Source organism: Pleuronectes platessa, chromosome 6 (genome assembly GCF_947347685.1).
Source record: "Pleuronectes platessa chromosome 6, fPlePla1.1, whole genome shotgun sequence".
In the NCBI taxonomy this organism is placed as follows: domain Eukaryota; kingdom Metazoa; phylum Chordata; class Actinopteri; order Pleuronectiformes; family Pleuronectidae; genus Pleuronectes; species Pleuronectes platessa.
The window spans coordinates 27269227-27290606 of NC_070631.1; the positions used below are offsets into that span (position 1 = coordinate 27269227).

The window sequence follows — 21380 nt, forward strand, 5'->3', positions numbered from 1 at the left end:
TCCTCATCCCATTGAGGTTCTAGTAGTACATCGTACATCTTATATCAGGCTTATGGAGTACGCCATACTCAAAAATTGGAGTACCTGATATCTCAATGAAGAGCCTCACAGTCAATGACTGATCTGGTTGAAATCATTCTGAAAGAGGCAGCACTACACTGAAAATGCTGCAGACAACTGGATATTCAAAGAAAAAAAATCAAATTAATTTAACTATTCTTAAAAAGATTATGACAATCATGATTCATAATTATCTATATTTTATTTTGTAGATCAAGGGATCGATACCCTATCGCCCTCTAATGACCAGCAGTGACTTATTGTAAACTCAATTGAGTTACTGCTGCTTTTGATTCTTATGTTAATTGAGGGTAACATTTTACAATTTACCTAAAATAAATTTGTAACTTTCTAATTTCAGTTATTTTCAATTATCAGGGACTGGACTGGAGTGCTGTAGTCACATGTTGGACTTTATATTTGGGTTTACACAAGCGACGACTACACACTATTCATCATAGTGGGAGAAATGGAGACTGGTGATGAAGCAGGTTCACTGTGAAGCACTCCACCAGAAAAAGCTTGTCTGCGTTGATCTTAGTTTTCTTATCACATCTGTGAGAAGCTTCTTTCAGGGACAGGACAGTGTGATCACAGCTAAGACTTTGGAGTGTGTGAATATGTTACTCAGACCAGAAACTCAGCTGACTGACATCAGTGAGAGCCGAGAAAACACGCCTGTGCTGATTCAGCATGGAGAATAAAACATGTTACCTCTTTTTTTCGGGTAATTTTTCAAACTGTATTTACTGTAAATATTCTGAGTTCCACCTCCGAGTTGTTCAGTCAGGCGTGCTGCTTTGACACGGTTTAGCCACTAGGGGTCATGCTGAGTTTTGAATGATGGTGACACGCAGTACTCAGTGACACAGAGGAAGAGACGGCAGGCACCGCACCTTCGACCAAGGTAAGCGAACAAAGACAACTCTGAAAATACACAACAAACAGACTAACGGACAACATGTCGGCTGTTTTCTTTCTTTAACCTTTACACCAAATGAACTGTCGACACACTACCGTACAACCTTGTATTTGAAAACAGACGACTCGAGGTGTTTTAGCAGAGAAGTAGCTAACGTTGGCGAGCTAACTTTCCCTTTGCTGTTTGCTTTGGGTAACTTCGGGTTGTCAAGTTCTTGAAAGTGAAGATCGAGGTTTTCCGACGAAAGCTTTCAAAATAAAGTTCCTAATAACGAACGGGTGAGAAACTGTCCTTCTTAAGCGGGTCAGTTTTATTTTGAATAAGGTTTCCGGTTTAGTGTCATACTTTATCTTCTGACTTCACCCAGTCAGGAACTTTAATAGCTAACTAGCAAGCTAACTGAAGTTAGCTGGTTAAAGTTGTTGTTTATAAGGCTATTGGATATCGGGAGCTGCGCAAACCTACCATTATATATCATATTTGAGCCAAGATAACGTTTAAGCACCTTAAATGTTAAGTTAAGTTCGTATCTGCTTGTTCTGTGGGTGATGAATGGCTACGTTGCAACCGAGAGGAACAACTTCAGAGGCTATGTGGTGTTTACGCTGACTGGTTCACAGAGCTGAGCAAAATTAGCTTCACTATATGTTTTTTAAATAGTTAGCAACACTATATGTCTTTATGGAGGACGACACGATGCGCCCTCGTTAAAATTCTGTACAAAATACGTTACCTAAACCTACGGTCAGGTGGCATGAAACGCTACAAGCATATAGATTATCATCAATACAAGGCTGAAGATACATACTGCTCGTTATTAATAAAATGAAACTGCTCACTGGTTAATATGAAGCGGTTCAGTATAACAACAAACACATGGTTTCTATTTCGGGAAGCTTGACACCACCACAATAATTTGCATGTAACCCCCATTGTAAAGGTTTTGTGATAACAAAACATCCCCATATTTTATGTAGGGTCGTAACTGTATCAGGTTTTCTCTCTATAATGAGTTTTGAATTATATAACAGTATATTCCTTTTCATAATTATTATGTCCATCACCTTTATGAAAGTTGAAACATGAAATGATTTAGTTAAATGAATTGGTCGTTAATGTTTGATAGAAATATATGTGGACATTTATTTAGCAACTAAATAAAACATGCAAGAAATTAAGTTAAAATACTAGATCAAAATGCAATTTAAAAAAAGATCATGACAGATTCTATCTGATTCAATACCTTTTATTAACACCCGTCTTCAGAGATGTGATCATAAATGGTCAGTTCTAATTACAATGCACCCAAGTGCATTCGAAGATCCAACCACTTGGAGATGGTCCGGGACGCATCTGACCACATTGATTATGCTGTGTGAACATCAAACCGTCCTGGGCCAGGAAAGACCACCTAATTAACTGCATCTTCCAACCTGCTACCATTTCACAATTAATCAGACAAACTTTATCGTTTCTCAATGGCCATACATCGATTTACCACAATATCAACACTGTTCACTACATATTGACTGAAGCTTTCCTTAAATTGATAAACTCTTTTCTTGACAGCATTGCTGTACGAGCTTTATTCACTGCCTCCTTTCTATCTCACTCATGCACACAGACAAATTGACATAAGACACACCTTTGTACTCAGACTGGATAAAAACAGTATAATTAAGTCTATGTGAACACAGGACATTTGTGATTATTTGCGAGCAGGGAAGTTAGATCCAATCACAAGTGGTCACAGAAGACCCATTCAGGATAAATTGTACTGTCGGGTGTGAAATGACAAACGTAGAACTGACCACTTGATGGGAGTTTTCAGGATGGATGTTGATACCAGGTCTGAACAGGGCCAGTGAGACAAAGAACATAGTTCTACAATGAAGCAAAAGCATAAAATACTATGGTTATATAATTCAATAACATTTTTACTGCTCAGAATCACAATACACATTATTGACCTGACAATATTAAAGAGGAACCCAACAATTCCCACCACAAGCAATCCAAATCCCATTAGAATCTTGCCGCTGTGTCGGGAGATGTGCAGGTCCGTCGGCGTGTTTCAGAAACTTTGTTAAGAGTTTTACTTCCTCTAGATAGTCAAGTTTGATCGTCTTCTCAGCGCTCCGCCAGGGCCGATCCAAGGACCTCACTAACCCATCCAATGGGTAGTAGTGATGTGTGTTCAAAGGGCAGGGACTTAATCAACGTGAGCACATTTCCCATCCATTTATTCCCTTTAGAATTATCCAGATGCTCATGCAGGAGCTCGGTTCAGTCTTTATTATTCTGTCTGAAATTTAGCCTGCAGCAAAACTAGACTGTGTCCAGTGATTTTTTTCTTCTCTGTACTAGCACTGTGCAGGTTGTAAACAAAAGAGGAGAACTATCCTATTACAGTGCCTTGCATAAGTATTCACCCCCCTTGGACTTTTTCCCATTATGTACTGTTACTAACTGGAATTCAAATAGACTTAAATAAACTTTTTCCCGTTTGATCAACAAAACATGCATAGTACTTTGGAGGTGCAAAATAAATTTTATTGTGACACAAACAATAATGAGAACAAAAAAGTTGACATCTGTTGGGTGCATAAGTAGTCACCCCCCTGTGTCAATACTTGGTAGAACCCCCTTTCGCTGCAATTACAGCTGCAAGTCTTTTGGGGTATGTCTCTACCAGCTTTGCACATCTAGAGATGGAAAGGTTTGTCCATTCTTCTTGGCAAAAAAGATGAAGCTCAGTCAGATTGGATGGAGACCGTCTGTGAACCGCAATCTTCAAGTCTTGCCATAGATTCTCTATTGGATTGAGGTCTGGGCTTTGACTGGGCCATTTTAAGACATTAACATTCTTTAATCCAAACCATTCCTTTGTAGCTCTGGCTGTATGTTTAGGGTCATTGTCCTGCTGGAAGATGAACCTCCGCCCCAGTCTCAAGTCTTTTGCAGACTGCATCAGATTTTCTTTAAGGATTTCCCTGTATTTGGCTTCATCCATCTTTCCCTCTATTCTGACCAGTTTCCCTGTACCTGCTGAAGAGAAGCATCCCCACAGCATGATGCTACCACCACCATGTTTCACTGTTGGGATGGTGTGCTCAGGGTGATGGGCAGTGTTGGGTTTTCGCCACACATAGCGTTTTGCATTGAGGCCAAAAAGTTCAGTTTTGGTCTCATCTGACCAGAGCACCTTCTTCCACATGTTTGCTGTGTCTCCCACATGGCTTCTGGCAAACTCCAAACGGGATTTTTTATGGATCCCTTTCAACAATGGCTTTCTTCTTGCCACTCTTCCATAAAGGCCAGATTTGTGGAGTAGACGACTAATAGTTGTCCTGTGGACAGATTCACCCACCTCAGCTGTGGATCTCTGCAACTCCTCCAGAGTAACCATGGGCCTCCTGGTTGCTTCTCTGATTAATTTTCTCCTTGTCCGACTCTTCAGTTTGGGTGGACGGCCTCCTCTTGGTTGGTTTGCGGTTATGCCATATTCTTTCCATTTTCTTATGATGGATTTTATGGTGCTCAGAGAGATGTTCAAAGCTCTGGATGGTTTTTTATAACCTAACCCTGCTTCATATTTCTCCACAACTTTATCCCTGACCTGTTTGGTGAGCTCCTTGGTCTTCATGATGCTGTTTGTTCAGTAATGATCTCCAACAAACTCTGAGTCCGTCACAGAACAGGTGTATTTATACTGAGATTAAATTGCAGACAGGTGGACCCTATTTACTAATTATGTGACTTGCAAATGTGACTTGTGAATGCGATTGGTCGCACCAGAATTTTGTTAGGGGTTTCACAGTAAAGGGGGTGAATACATATGCACTCAACACTTTTCAGATTTTTATTTTCTAAATAATTGTGAAATCCATGTAATATTTCCCCCCACTTCCAAATGATGCACTATTTTGTGTTGGTCCATTACATAAACTCACGATGAAATAAATTTTAATCTGTGGTTATACCATGACAAAATGTAGAAAAGTCCAAAGGGGGTGAATACTTATGCAAGGCACTGTATGTGTGCCTAGAACTTGTTTCCTTTTGCTGTTATCATAAGGGGCATTGTGTATCATTCTGGTTACTGAAATGTAAAATTATACTTTATCTGTATATTTCTTTTTATAATTTTTCAGTCAGTAGAAATAAAGCCTGAAGAGCAGAATTTTTGGTTGTTTTGTGTCTGTTGGGCCTACTATAAAAAGCACTTTGCATTTTTACGATTGGTACTTTTACTTTTGATCCTTAAGTAGATTTCAACACCAGATACTTTTGATACTTAAGTACATTTAATATGAGCTACTTTAAGACTTTTACTCAAGTCATTTTCTTACGGGTGACCTTTACTTTTACTGGAGTCACTTTCAGGTAAGATATCTGTACTTTTACTCAAGTATGGATTTCAAGTACTTTATACACCACTGAGTGTGAGACGTGCGACCAAAAGTCTGTGAAGTGCAACTTAACATTTTCTTTGATCGCACCGGTGTGCCAAACATTTAAATGGTTTGTTTTTTTGCCAGAATTAAGTTCATTTATCTTTGAAAGGATGTACTTGCATGATTATGCTATAATACTCTCATTATAATAGTGGTTTAAAACGGTTTCACAATGATGACAATAATACAATTTATCACAATAATTTCTGGGACTAATATCGTGCAACAATATTTGTTATTGTGACAGCTCTACCTTATTACCTTTTGAATAATGCACCACACCAGAGGTTTTCTCGCACAGTTTACAGCTTTAGTTCCATGAGGGCAACTCGCATAAAACATTTCTGAAGCGGCATGAAAATATTTGTAGATGGCTGACAATTGTGAACGCATGTTGTGATCGTCCTCTCTGGTGAATGCACAACCAACGTGCTTGATTTGAGACATTACCCTGCTGGAAATATATGCACTATACCAATCAGGATACTCTGTACAGTACACAATGTACTACATGCGAGTGTATTGACTGCAGTATGCGATTAGATTACAATGTAAATGTAGATTCAAATATGAGCTCAGTTTCCCTTAAATCGCATCTGCCTCAAATATGGAATCTGCTAGCATTGCACAAATCCAATTTCGTCATTATTTCTTCATAACTGCATGTCACAATGTTATTGCTCTTTTCAGGCAGCAGAGCCCATAGCTTTCCTTCCTCTTTCTCTGGGTAGACATCATTGTATTTATTACATTTAATAGAGCAGACATTGCAGCCTACTCGGCTTCTTCTAACAGCAATCCATTATCTCATCCAGCGTCTTTCGTCTCAATGGTACAGTGCTGTGGCTGAGGGGGTAGATTGGTCGTCCTCCAACCTGAAGGTCGGCAGTTCGATCCCCAGTCTGACCCTTCTGCATGCCGAAATGACTGTGGGCAAGATGCTGAACCCTGAATGGCCCCCATAGAATAACAAAGTGCTGCGAATAGATGCACTGTATGAATGTGTGTGTGAATGTAAAACTGTACTGTAAAGCGCTTTGAGTGGTCATCAAGACTAGAAAAGCGCTATATAAATACAAAACCATTTACCATTTACTTTTGCTCAGCCTGTGTGGCAGCAATATGGACTGACAAAAGGTGGACTGTGTACTTTATGGTGGACATTCGGCTCACTTTGTTGTTTTCATGTATTTGAAGGTAAAGCATGGCGATGACCGGCCAGAGCTCATGCTCCTCCATGAGTAACCACACTAAGGAGAGGGTCACTATGGCCAAAGTGACCCTGGAGAACTTCTACAGCAACCTTATTGCCCAACATGAGGAGAGAGAGATGAGGTAATGTCCAAGACTTTCACATTGACATATGGGATTTTTAAATGGCTACATGCTGAGTTTTTGCAGTGCTGCCGATAGATGTGCCCGGATTAAATGTGACCCCAATGTTTGAAATCCACTTTACTCTTCAACTATCGTTTTATCTTATAGTGAAACTGAAAAATAACTATATCTTCAAATTCTACCCTAATATAACTAGAGTTTAACCTCCTTAACTTAAGGTTCTGCACCAAGGACAGCACTATATACTACAGTTATACTTTAGTATAGGTTTTCACACATTGCAACCACAATATGCGTATCTACACTTTGAGATACTTATATTTGCAGGAAAGTGTCTCTTCAGAAGAAAAACCACACAGACTTGGAGGAAATTGCCTTTTTTTGGATGCTGAAATGTTTGGTAGTGGTCAACTCTAAGGCGAGGTTACATCTGTGTGCTATTCAAAGGAATTTTGTAGTTCTTAAACGATCAATGAATCAGAACGAGTGAAACTTTGGCCTTCACAGTTTTCCCTTTGTTGCACATTTCCTTCTTTTTTCCCCTTGAAATGGTATATATAGTTTTTTTCATTAAAATATGCCATTTAACTTATAATATTAGGATTTCCCCCCCCAAAAAATTAGTCTTTCAAAATATTTTTTTCCTTCAATATGGCCCCAATACTCTGTTGTATTGTCTCTCCTTTTGCTCGGAATCGTTGTACATTTTTTCACAAAGTGGCAGTGAAGTTTTTGTGATTTTGCCTTATTTCTATATAATATAATGCTATATGCCAAATTATATAATGGGGGTGCATACTCTATTTGGTTGCTATAAAACACAAGTAATTGTCTTTCCAGACAGCAGAAGCTGGAGAAAGTGATGGATCAGGAGGGCTTGGCTGATGAAGAGGTGAGTTACATCTGCAGGGTTTCCCACAATGCTCTGTTGCAGTATGTGTTAACTCTGTCAAAGGACTTTCGTCAAAGTGTTGGTCAGATCATGAGGCTTGCTGAAACAATACTGTGAGGTGCTTGATGTTTGTTGTCTTTGAGTGAACAGTATTTTAGTATTCATTATGACTTTCTTCACAAGTGTTTGATCCACTGTTGCCTCTTGTACAGATGTGGCAGATTTTTTAATAATCAGAACGATAGGTGTTTTCGGTTTTTAAGTAGTTGGTTGGTGTATATATATATAAATTTAAAAGTATGGTTTGTGCTCTGCAGAAACGTATTCGGCGCTCTCAGCATGCAAGGAAAGAGACAGAGTTTCTGCGTCTGAAACGAACTCGCCTGGGTCTGGAAGACTTTGAGTCCCTGAAGGTGATTGGCCGAGGAGCTTTTGGAGAGGTAAATACCCTTTTACACACAGTGTAAAAAAAACGGCTACTAGTTTATTTTAATATGGTGAATTTGTTATGTTTGACAACTGTAGATGATAGCACTGATGACATCATCAAAGGTGATGGACCAGTTGGACAGACACCGCATTAGACTTAATAATAAACACCCCTTCACTAGTGAATCTGTTGGATCACAGTGGCACGCAGAGAAGATACTCTTTTATCTGTGACAACACACACAAACACTCAGGTCATACCAACAATGTCTTTCTACACAACTGTCCCCCCTGGTCTTATATCTTACACGGCCACATCTGAAGTTCTTAAGCTATGAGCAATAGAAAGTCAAGATTCATTACAAAATATATATATATAACCACTCAGGCAAAATGCAGAATCACAGCAGTTGAGAGTGTGTCTGTGCAGAGTTACTTTTCCCTCAGGTTGTGGGATCACAACACAGCTACACACTTATCTTATATAATCAACCGCTCATAGTGATGAATTCAACTCGGGACATATGTTTCCACACGGGAGCATTTTGTTGGAGGAGGCGGACTGGCTCTATCTGATTGACAAAATATATTGACATGGAGATTGTGAATGTGTGGCGCATAAAACACCATTTATCACAGTTTTTGCCATCTTTTGCAATACCTCTATGGCACACGTTGATATCGCCATAACGATAGATTTTCGATATATAGTTCAGCCCTAGTTCTAACTAGAGATGGATCCCTGTCCATTAAGCCATCCTGCAGCTGCAAGTTATGTCATGTGACATGGTGGTGTTCTGCAGCACCGGCAATAGTTGGACACAATTTCTTACCAGCATGCATTGCTTTAAGTCAAGCATGCATTGTTAAGTCAGAGCTGCGAAGCACCGCATTAAGTCAAATGTGTCGACTGCTTGTATTTAGCCATCAGTCCACCCATCCATCCCATTCTGGTTGGAATAATTACTCAGGATTGTCCTGAGGGAATTTCTTCATGGCCTCTCGAATAAAGTGATTAGAATGTAGTGGTCGTAGATCACTTTGACACCACAAGGCGCATCTTTGGCCATGTTGCAAGAATTTATAAAATTCAAGACATAATTTTAGAACATAAAATGATGACTTTATATGCAAAAGGTCTAAGGTCAGTTTGACCCTGACATCATTATGATCCGATACAACGGCTTCTGCTCTTTAGACAACATAACTCTGTCACAGAATGGACTGTGACCACTTGTCACATTAAAGCAGATGCTAAATTTGTAGTACAGATCTTCTGGTAAAATCTCTAGACAGCATTTTACACACTGGCAATCATTCACTGGAATCATAAATGTCAGTATAAGGATAAAAACATAAGTGCTAAGAGATGGGTGTAAAATGCAGCACGACTGGTTGAGAGACCAAAGACGATTTTCCACTGATTAAGCATCTGTTGATGTGGTCTGAGCTTTGCTGTGTTTGCCTCTAGGTCCGTCTGGTTCAGAAGAAAGACACCGGTCATGTATATGCCATGAAGATACTCCGTAAAGCTGACATGCTGGAGAAAGAACAGGTGAGGCAGCAAAATGCTCAAACTGGAATACTACTGCTGTTGTTTGTGAATGACATTTTTGAACCCGCCTGGGTTTCTGGTTGTCCCTGTCTGTTAGGTTGGTCATATTCGTGCTGAGCGCGATATTCTGGTAGAGGCAGACAGTCTGTGGGTTGTCAAGATGTTCTACAGCTTCCAGGATAAGATGAACCTCTACCTCATCATGGAGTTCTTGCCTGGAGGTTTGACCTCTAACCCAATAACACTGTCATCTGTTTTAATCCATTTCTCCTGACTGTAAATCTGACTGTTTCGGCTGCTGTGCTGCAGGTGACATGATGACTCTGCTGATGAAGAAAGACACTCTGACAGAAGAAGCCACTCAGTTCTACATAGCAGAGACAGTGCTGGCCATCGATTCCATCCACCAGCTGGGGTTCATCCACCGAGACATCAAACCAGACAACCTGCTGCTGGACTCCAGGGTGACTCAGTTTTCATTTACTGTTTTCAGTAGACTAGATACAGATCAGTTTAGCTTCTGCCGGGCATGCACTCAAATCTGCAGAACCTGCTGACATACTACCAAGGAACTGTATGTAAAAATGCAAAAGTCCAAGCCTCCGGACTTTCCCTGGATGATCACAGCCAGCCTGCCTAGTAAAAACTCTTGTGTCTTATGTCTAAATGAGCTGACATGAGAACACAGTAGGATATCCTCCGAGGGATGTTTTTAACATGAGACAGATGGAAAAAACTAAAAGATAACAAATATCTCAGGATGATGCAATACACGTGTGCTGTATACAAAAACACATCATCTCCGCAGTAGAGTTATTACACCAAACCACACCCTGCCTCTGCCTGCTGCACCAGCCCTTACCTGAGCGCACCAGAGATTCCTGTGTAATGAATGCGTCAGAGCGGAGTATCTCTTGCACTGCTGTTCATGTGTGAAAGACCAACTCAGGTGAAAGTCTGGACTTAATTCCGCGGACATTATCCAAAGTTCATGTCTGAAAAACGGCTAATGTCACTGTACATAAGTTTATGTAAAGATAGAGTAAGTGATCCTGGAGAAGGACTGGATCACTGAACTCCACAGCAAAGCAATTATTCCCTCTGAAGAAACACAGAAAGGGATAACTAAAGCTAAGTATTATATTAAATGCAATATGTTTCAGTATTCCAGCCTGCAGAGAATTTAGTTGGAAGCTAAGATTGAGATATTTTAAAACACCCCTAATAGCTAAGTATGACAAGAAGTATTCCCCTCTCTGCTGGAGAGGTTGTGGTCTAGTAGGGGACTTTTCTCACATTTTCTGGGATTGCCCTGAATTACAGAAGTTCTGGGAGGAGGTGAAGAGGGAGATATGTGAGATCTTGAACTTAGACTTGACCCACAATAGCTGATTTTGGGAGCTACACCTTCAAGGGGGCTAGGGAAAAACGAATTGTATATGATCAGAGTAATGATGTTAATTTCCCACAAAATTATCACAGTAAACTGGATCAGGCCCCACCCACCTACCATGGACCAGTGGCCCCAGGGGCTCCAGGCTGTAGTTGCAAGCCAAAGACTCCAGATGGACATTTACTTAGCAAGATGGACACCTGTTATAATCTATCTGTTAAAATGAACATTCTGTTGACATTTGACTGGACAAGCTGGATTGAATATGAAACTGTGAACCCATTAGGATAACCCTTCGGCCATTTGTGTTTTCTTTTTATTTGGTCTACACTTGTAATATTGTATGACATGCTGTGTGAGACTCACTGTCAAGGAACTGAACTAAAAAAAAAAAAAACAGCAAGTCAGTTAAACTTCATTGATATCAATCTGTGCATTTAGGAAGCACAAGTGATACTATGGTCATGAGGGCTGGGTGATGACCGAAAGGACGAGATCGCGGGTACAAGCGGCCGAGATGAGTTTTCTCAGAAGGGTGGCTGGCGTCTCCCTTAGGGATAGGGTGAGAAGCTCAGCCATCCGTGAGGAACTCGGATTAGAGCCGCTGCTCCTGTACTTAGAAAGGAGTCAGCTGAGGTGGTTCGGGCATCTGGTAAGGATGCCCACTGGGCGCCTTCCTTGGGAGGTGTTTCAGGCACGTCCAGTGGGGAGGAGACCTCGGGGAAGACCCAGGACTAGGTGGAGAGATTATATCTCAACACTGGCCTGGGAACGCCTCGGGATCCCCCCGTCAGAGTTGGTCAATGTGGCCCGGGAAAGGGAAGTCTGGGGCCCCCTGCTTGAGCTGCTCCCACCGCGACCCGACCCCGGATAAGCGGACGAAAATGAGATGAGATGAGATGAGATAGTAATCAGCTTCACCTGCTTTGGTGCAAATGAAAGTGAGAACAGGTGCAAGAGGCAGAAGCAAGAAACCCCCCAAAAAGAGAATGGTTTTGCATGTGTTGCCACAGACAACTGCTCTCTAATTATCCTTCCTGACTGAATATTCTCTAATTTTGTGTTCTGCTAGTGTCCTTGTCACTACTGGTAGCATGATGCGGTACCTGCAGCCCAATCGGGTTGCACAGGTAGTCCAGTTTGCGCTGTGTCCCAGCTCAGTCTCAAAAGCATGGAGGAGATACCAGGAGACAGTTACACAAGGAGAGCTTGACAGGGCTGTAGAAGAGCATCATCTCACCATTAAGACCAGTATCTGCTCTTTTGTGCAAGGGGGAGACACTGGTTTGCCTACAGGCACGTGGGGGCCATACACAGTACTGAGTCACATTATGTTTTGCTGGGATAAAATTCATGCAGGTTGGATCAACCTGTGATTTCCATTTTTTCTTTGATTTTAGGTATGATTTTGAATCCAGCCCTCAATGGGTTGATGATTTTGGTTTTCAATAACGGTTGTTACATCATTTTGTTCACACAAATTATAGAATGTAAATCAGTAACGATTTTTATCTTGAATAATTGGTTCATCAAGATCTGATGTGTGATTAAAGTGTTAATCTTCATTTTTTTGAGCAGTTACTATTGTAAAATATCATCAAAAAAAGAGCATCCAAAAAAACTAGAGACAGTAAGTTATTTGTTTTTATAGAATACAGAAGAGATCTTCGTTAGTTTGTAGCTAAGTTAACTAGGAAGCAACATTACCTGTCAGAGTAATTCAAAAAATTTAACAGCCCAAATAATCCTGTTAATAATCTGTTAGCAGACCCTTGTTTTTAGGCCCCCTCACACGACCCCTCACACATATACAAACCTATACCCTGATACAGATAAAAAAGTCAGACTGCAGCTAACATTACATGGGTTGTGGGCTGGCGAACTCCACAAATGCTGCTGCAAACCTACATGCAGATAGGGTTACACAGTTTCCCATAGTCGCAACAAGACAGTGATATTCGCAATCACACTGCCAGCCACCAGCATTGTTTATCAGCTACATAGAGAGAGGCACTGCCCCTCATCTTACCACCATTCTACATATGAAACACACATATTTATGATTGCGCTGACTGTGGGTGAGGGGTAGAGCAGTCGTCCTCATACCTGAAGGTCTGCAGTTTGATCCCCAGTCTTCCCCATCTGCATGCCAAAGTGTCCTTGGGCAAGATGCTGAACTCCGAATTGCCCCTCATAGAACAACAAAGTGCTGCTAGTAGATGCACTGTATGAATGTGTGTGTGAATGTAAAACTGTACTGTAAAGAGGTTTGCGTGGCCATCAAGACTAGAAAAGCGCTATATAAATACAAACCATTTACTGAAGACTTAGTTTGCAGCACTGTACTGAACTTGGTTATGGGCTCGCACTGTGTGATACACAGAGGTGTAAAAAGTACTGAAATATTGTACTCAAGTAAAAGTAGCTTTACTTTGATGAAATTTTACTCAAGTACAAGTAAAAGTACCCATCTAAAAATCTACTCAAGTAAAAGTAAAAAGTAGTTCATTTAAAATGTACTTTAAGTAAAAGTTACTTAGTTACTTCCAACAACTTGATGGAGGCCGCTCCTATACAGTGCAAAAAAGGACAAGGGGTCATAAATCCAATCCAAAAACTGTTATTTTTAATTAAAGGAGAATCTTTACAAATATAAGTGCAATGACATTAAACATGTCAAACATTAAACATTTAACATGTCCACACAACATTTAAGAACTTTTGGGAGGACATGTGAAGACATGATCCACATGACAGCTAAAATAAAAAGTTAAAATGCCACTGTCGCACTGTATATTTAAACTTTTGGTTAAACTTTGGTCCACCTTTAGAGCACTAGTCTACAAACTTCTTGTTGAGTTTGAGCAGCAGCTGATTTTCAAGGTGAGTAGAGCTCATCCGGGCTCGCTTTGCAGTGAACAGCAATCCAGCACAGCTGAAGAGTAGCTCGCAGGCGGCAGGGCAGGTAGGCCAGTGTTGAGTTTCAGGCAGTGTTGTTCATGAACGAGTTCAAAAGAACGCGTTCATTGAAGACGTTCATTTTTATGAGAACGTTGAACTGAACGCAACTTAATGATAAATAATGAATTTGAACGGTGAACACGTTCATATTATCTGAAGTCTAGCTAAAACGTTACGGAATGTTTTCCGCTGTCTAAATCGAATGCTTGCACCATGTTGTTGCGATCTTTGTTTATTTGAAAAGAAATGCAGTCTGGGGGGGGGGGCCGCCAGGAGTGAAGCTTGCATAGAGCACCAAATGTGCTAGGGCCGGCCCTGTGTAGCGCAGTGATTCTCAAACTGTGCGGTAGCATAACATGTGCGCGCGCGGCCGGGAGGGGAAAATGCGAGGCGGAACTAATATTATAGCCGAACTAATGTTTTGACGTCAGCATGTCTTTAACGGCGGAGCAGTAAACAAATCGCTCTTTCGCCGTAGACAAGGTCGGCCACCCGCGGCTCTGCAGCCGCTCAGCAGTGGCTCCCTGTGCAGTGTTGCGCATATTTTTCTCGAACAGTGAGCTTTACGATCAGTTTTCATATGTTGAACGTGCACGTGAGGGAACGTCATCCACTCTATGCAGCATCTACCACTGCAGTGAGAATTACCTTGCGCCTTGAACTGTTTTTTTTTTTTACTCAGTAACGGCTGTAATTTCCAATGTAGCGAAGTACAATACTTCAGTCAAAATCTACTTAAGTAAAAGTAAAATTACCCATTTCAAAAGCTACTCAAAAAATTACAAAGTACACAAAAAACGACTCAATTACAGTAACGTGAGTAAATGTAATTCGTTACTTTACACCTCTGGTGATACAGACCTCAGTGTTAGAATATTGTGTTTCGTGTGTTTCCAGGGTCACGTGAAGCTGTCTGACTTTGGTCTTTGCACTGGGCTGAAGAGGGCTCACCGCACTGAGTTCTACAAAAATCTGAACCACAGCCTGCCCAGTGACCTCAGTAAGCAAAGTCAGTAAACCTTTTCTTTTATTTCATCTAAAGTCTGCACGCTACCTCAGCTCACATTCATTACACATTAAGGTCCTTATTACAACACAAGGGTGTCAGTTTTGATATTTCGCTGCGCTCTCTCTACAGCCTTCCAGAACATGAACTCCAAGAGGAAAGCAGAGACATGGAAGAGGAACAGGAGGCAGCTGGTACGTCTGAACATATGATAATATTTTGACAGCATTTTGGTCATATTTAACAAGAGCTGGCTTTTCATACACATTTATGAAGATTGTGTAGGGAACTTATGAGCATATAGATTACAGTTTAAAATAAAAAGGGTAAATTTACCCCCACCTGACACCTTAGTGTTTTTCACAAAAGGGAATAATGCAATAAGTCAACTAATATTACGATTTATTTCTTAATTGATGTGGATTGGAATATGTCTTTATTTGTGTCTTTAACTCATTTTTTAAATTGAAAACATTCCTGTAAAGTAATGTGTTAATTTCTCAAAACAAGTTATTTTGTAGTAATATCCAGCCCCACAAATATTAACTTTTTTGACTCAACACTTCAACATCTGTTTCACAGGCTTTACAATATACCAACGTCATTTAGAATCCATTTTTATGATTTATCTAGGTGATAAATATGAATACAAATTAAACAGGCTTTATATATCATTTTGAATTCTTTCCCAAACACATTTTGGTTAAGCTTACATTAAAAATAATTGAAACTCAAAAGAAAACTCGGTCGAGATTAACACATTGTTAGTCCAGAAACAGTGCCAGTTTACTGACTGCCTAACATTTAGATCATGTAATTAATTACTTATTTAATAAGAAGGTATCGATTAGGTTTTTTCAAGACACAAAAATACACAGTGAGTCATGTTCAAAGAGTGATGCTGTTTGATATTAACTCTGACAATTACAAATTGTTAAAAAAAATTTGGGTGACAAAAAAAAAATAATTGAGGCTAATGCTTATCAACTCAGAAGTAAATTTATATCTTCAGGACCATGTGTGTGGTTGGGTCCGATTTGATTAACAGTGAACTGGAAATATCAGAGTTGTGATTAAATGGTTTTAAATTCAGATTTTATTTTTGGTCACCTTTTCTCTTCCATTTAAACCAGTGAGAAAAGCACAGGGGAGAAACTCAAATCTAGAATGGTCTCATGTGACACGTGAACTCAGATGAAGAAACAAATGCTCAATGTTCATAACAAAGCATCATAGCAAACGTTGTGTTGTTCCTGTCAGGCTTTCTCCACAGTGGGGACACCAGACTACATCGCTCCAGAGGTCTTTATGCAAAATGGATACAACAAGCTCTGCGACTGGTGGAGTCTGGGAGTCATCATGTATGAGATGTTGATCGGTAATGACTCAAGCACACCATCTCATTTACCTCCGGGAGACTTAGACCAGATGTGGTCAGAATGACGATGACTGGTCTTTGTGATCTACAGGTTACCCTCCGTTCTGCTCTGAGACGCCTCAGGAGACGTACAGGAAAGTGATGAACTGGCGAGAGACGCTCACCTTTCCCCCAGAAGTTCCAATATCAGAAAAGGCCAAAGACCTCATCCTCAGGTATGATATACCTCTTGACATCTCCAACCCCTCTCACACTTACTATAGTTGTTGATGCAGCCGATGGTCACACGCTGATGAGTGCTTACACTCGTTTTGTATATTTATGGTGGATGCATTGTTATGGTTTTGAACAAAGATCTGAGACACCTGAAATAGTTTGCATGAGCTGGTGCCTGTGAATGATTTTAAGTGAACACATGTCATGAATAGGTTCTGCTGTGAGGAGGAGCACAGGATCGGAGCTGTAGCTGTCGAAGAGATAAAGTCCAATCTTTTCTTTGAGGGCGTGGACTACGACCATATCAGGTAAGGACCGTTGACATACGCTCGTCTTAATTTTGACTTTACGACATTGATACATGTGAAATCTTCCCTACTTCTTAGACTACTAGAGACAGTATGTTGCTTTCAGGCATTCACTGAACTCTAATCTAATCTCCTGAAATTATCTAGAGGGGCTGTAAGAGAGAACACAAATGTTAGTCACTGGCTCCGGACAATCTTTGGAGTTTTTCCTGCCAAAGATTTTAAAAACTGCCCTGCCTCTACCTGCTTCACTACCACCTGGTCTGAGTCCTCCGGAGATTCCTGTGTTGTTGTGAACCCGTCTAACTGGAGAATCTACTGCTACGTTCTTCATATTTGAAAGACAAATTCCGGTCCCCAGACATTTTCCGGAGTTCATGACTGAAAACAGCTTTTCTGCCTTTTAGCCGTTACGATGTGGGTGCTCTAAATTGATTGTAATGGGTTATCTTTAGTCTCTAGAGCAGGGGTTCTCAAACTTTTGCAAGCTGGGCCCCCCCAAAGCTGGTTAGGGGTAGTAGTGGCCCCCGCGCCGCCCGCCACCACCGCCCTCAACTACACCACAATATATAGATAGATAGATAGCTTGGAGACAGTGCTATGCTTGGAATTGGTGGATTGTTGTTGCTAGAGGCCATCACGTTTACCTTTTAAAGAAGTCCACTGGCTTCTCTTTCAAGTCAGGGTGTTTGGTGTCGAGATGCCTTTTTAATTTGCATGGCTTCATGCTGTCATCTGCCAGCACCTCGGCACACAAAACACACTGAGGACGTTGCTCAGTCGTGCCAGTGACGGTGAAACCAAACTGCAAATAGCTCTCGTCATATTTGCAAAGCTTTGGCTTCTTCGCAACTGGCGCATCGGTTGCCTGACTTTTACGAATCAGAAACTTGTCCATGGTAGTGTTTGTTTGCTGATACAGTGTGTGTGATGTTTATAAAGTTCTAATTGCAACGTCATGGTCTTGTGAGTGTGTTTGTATGTGTGGCTGTGAGCGACTTGCACACGAATAATGAATAAGGCTGTGCTAGGCAATGGTTCCTAACAAAATGAACAGTACACAATGTAGACAGGGACACAGAATAGTATTCAAGTGCTGGTGTTTTATTTGTTGCAACACGGTGGATGATTGAAGATGTAAATGTAGGTGTTAAGGAGAAAAGGGCTAGCTGCAGTTGGAAGAAGTTAGCTAGCTAGAAGGCTAGCTCTTGGGGCTATGAGCTTTCTAAAAAAGACTGTGGAGCTAATTACTCCTTAGATCAGGCTACGAATAGGCCTACTGCAAGTGCAGGAAGGTATTACTAAGGAAGGAGTGAGTCTTTAAAAAGAACTTGCGTTCAAATGATAACACTCCTCTTTTGATTGGTGGATCAGGAACGAAACAGTTTTTGATTTGTGTGTGTCAGTCCAGCCCCTAGCATTTCGCCACTGAGGGAGCTTTCACTAACCAGTGACAGGTCGTCGGTCGTTTTTTTTTTTGTCTGTGACATTGCGCCCGACCTGGAGAGTGTCCGTGCCCCCCCACTTTGAGAACCACTGCTCTGACCTTGTGTCATGTATGAGTTTTGTACTAATGTTTGCGTGTTCTTTGAAGCTGCTTTATGAAGGCCAGGGTCATAGTGCAGATCATAGCTGATTCTCAGCTCTGTTCTCACCAAGTTCTCAAATGCAACATTTCCCCCTCTGACTCTTCTCTAACTTGACTGATCTGCTCTCCAGGGAGAGACCTGCTGCCATTCCCATCGAGATCAAAAGCATCGACGACACCTCCCATTTTGATGAGTTCCCTGATTCTGATATCCTAACACCTACAGGTACTGTACTGTTCCTTATGAAAACATTTCAAATTCCACGCCTCTGCTGTGAAATGCTTGAAAACCCTGCTCCTCCTCTTCCTCCTCCAGCCACCCCAGTGTCCAACCAGACTGAGGTTGACCTGAAGAACAAGGACTGGGTCTTCATCAACTACACATACAAACGCTTCGAAGGCCTGACTGCCCGAGGAGCCATACCGTCCTACATGAAGTCAGGAAAGAGATGAGCACCTTCAACTGGCTTTATCCAACACCGCCACGAAATCTGAATGAGTCGTCCAAACCCCTGAACTTCAGGCCTGAAAAGAGAACGCTTCCTGTTCTCACCAGTACCTGACTGATGAGGATTCTCGTCACAGGACTTTGCAAATAATAAAGGGGCTCAATTACATCCATTGCTTTCCACCATAGGAACTGCTGCCTTCATCTCTGCAGGTCTTCTTTCTCTGATGCTTCCGAGGGTACCTCTCTACTTCTTGCTTATACCTGAGAACAGAACTGTGGGATTAAAGTGATTGTGATTCTCTCCACTTGCCTTTTCCACCAGTGGATGCAGTGGGACGTCTTCACTCCTGATACCAGCATCATCTACATTCCCTCTCTATAAACCAGCACCAGTCTGTTTCATGTACCAGGGGTTCTTGTTCTAAACCAGGACATCCACTCCGCTCTTTGCTTTATGATGACTTGTCAACTCAGAAGTTGCGTTCAGCTGTCACTTGAAGTGAATAAGGTGCTCTTCAGGGATTCTGTCCAAATGTTTCTCGTTTCTTCTAAGAGCTCAGTGCTGCTGGCTCTTTCAGACGATCCAACCAAAGACTTTCTGCTTCATCTCTCTGACACGTCACGTCCTTAAACTTAGACTTTTTATCCTTTTATAGACTAGTACTAGGAATATTTGCTTGTTGATAAGTGTGAATATGAAAATGATGCATTTTGTGGAACAAAACACGAGTCTTTTTACATTTACATTTGACATTATGTTAATTTAGCTTGAGCACCTTATGTGATTGTCTGATCACTAAAGTCAGGCCCATTGGTTTGTTTGGATTGGTGTTTTCATTCGACCGATAAGAAAACTTTCCCCACAAATGTCTCCATTGTAATATTTTAATGCCACAAACTTGTCATACGTCAGTACATCTTCCGTTCAAACTTAAATTAAACTAGATGAATGGATATAAAAATAGAACTGCTGAACTCACTGCAGCCGCCAAGACAAAGTGTCAGCTCCTCGGTTGATCGACTTGCTGCATTGATGTAACCCTGAGAAAAAACGGGGACAATAGTTCCAGATTCAAAATTGTCAGCCATGACAAATGGCCTCAAATGATCCTGGACGAAGAGAAATACATCTGCTTGTTAATGTTAGCCCGTCCCTTCCCTATTCACCTCTGCTTCAGCTGCTACATTCACAAGACATTGAAATGTTTTGGATTATAACCGTATGTTGAGATTTATTTCTTTAATATATTTAGCATAATTGTTCATTCCTGAGGTCAGGATGTTTGATATTTCAAATCTGGGAGCACAGGGCTAAACATTTTCCAGTGAACACAATATCCAAAATGCTGTCGATTAAAATGAATGTAAATTAAGTTGTATGGAGTCGTGGAGAAGAAGTTCCTCTTTTATTTTTTTTGCCACAATCATTTTAAAATGGTGTTTGTGTGAGTAGTCTGGACCTTTATTTTCATCTTTGTCCTGATCTGATGTGCAACTAGAAGAAAGTTTCTCCTTTCCCAGGAGAAAATATGAAACCTTTGACAATATTGACAGCGTAAATGTAATCATTTGGCCTCTTACATGGTTGAAATTTTCGATTGAAAAAAGATTCATGAAGTCAAATTATAAGCAACTCTTGTAGGTTTGACTCACTAAGTCCAAATTGAATCATATTGGTTTTTAGTTTATAATCACATTTTGAAATATATATAGATATATATATCTATATATATAGTAAGATTTACATCAATTTTAAATACAGTTTTGACTTAAAGCAGACCAGTTATTTTATAATTTTCACGTAAAAATAAAAAAGACATTTAGTTCTCTTTGTTGTTGGTTTTAAGCTTTTCTCACATTTTCCTGTTTGTGGAAGGAATAATCTTCTGTATGCACCAGCTCAGTCTGAATGTTTTCCTTATCTGTTGTAAAAAGCCTCTTCAGGTAGTGTGTAGATGAAGCTCAGCACGTTGCAACACGTAGAAAAGCACACAAGGAGCTTTTTTCTTTGACTCTATTATTGGAATGCTCCTGCTCCGCATGCTAGGACCAGACAACAGATGAGTCTGATTCCAGCAGCAGAGCATGTGGTCTGGTTTCATGATGCCACTTGGTGGGTGAGTGAATGAGGTTTCAGATTGTGCGTGTGGATGTTTTCATGATCTGGAGAAAGGATGCTATGTTCTCCACATGCAATGCTCAGATGTGTATGTATGCTGTAGCACATGTGACCTGAGAGTGAGAAGTGAGGGGGGGTTTGGGAATGTGGGTGTACATTATTTAAACCACTGTTCTCTCTGTGGCGTGTGGCTGTTTTTGTTTTCTGCTATTTGACAATGAATTACTCTGCACTTATTGAGTTGTGTCTTCCTTCAAATCTGATCGTCTTCATTGGAATTCCTGTGTTGTGCCCCCTAGAGGAATAG

At 40.8% G+C, this 21380-nt stretch overlaps 1 protein-coding gene across 2 annotated transcripts; it reads left to right on the plus strand.

Annotated features, from left to right (window-relative positions):
- The first annotated feature begins 890 nt into the window (after nt 1-890).
- On the plus strand, nt 891-21309 carry stk38a (serine/threonine kinase 38a). Of its 2 annotated transcripts, XM_053424416.1 has the most exons (14): nt 891-967; nt 6637-6774; nt 7618-7669; nt 7987-8109; nt 9570-9653; nt 9751-9874; nt 9963-10117; nt 14905-15016; nt 15146-15207; nt 16274-16391; nt 16483-16606; nt 16820-16915; nt 18635-18729; nt 18820-21309. In XM_053424416.1, exons 2-14 carry the CDS (start codon nt 6644-6646, stop codon nt 18954-18956), a joined length of 1413 nt encoding a protein of 470 aa, XP_053280391.1. In that variant the 5' UTR covers nt 891-967; nt 6637-6643; the 3' UTR covers nt 18957-21309. The 2 variants fall into 2 exon arrangements, with proteins under 2 accessions (XP_053280391.1, XP_053280390.1); XM_053424415.1 differs by having other exon boundaries at nt 18635-21309.
- The last annotated feature ends 71 nt before the right edge of the window (nt 21310-21380 follow it).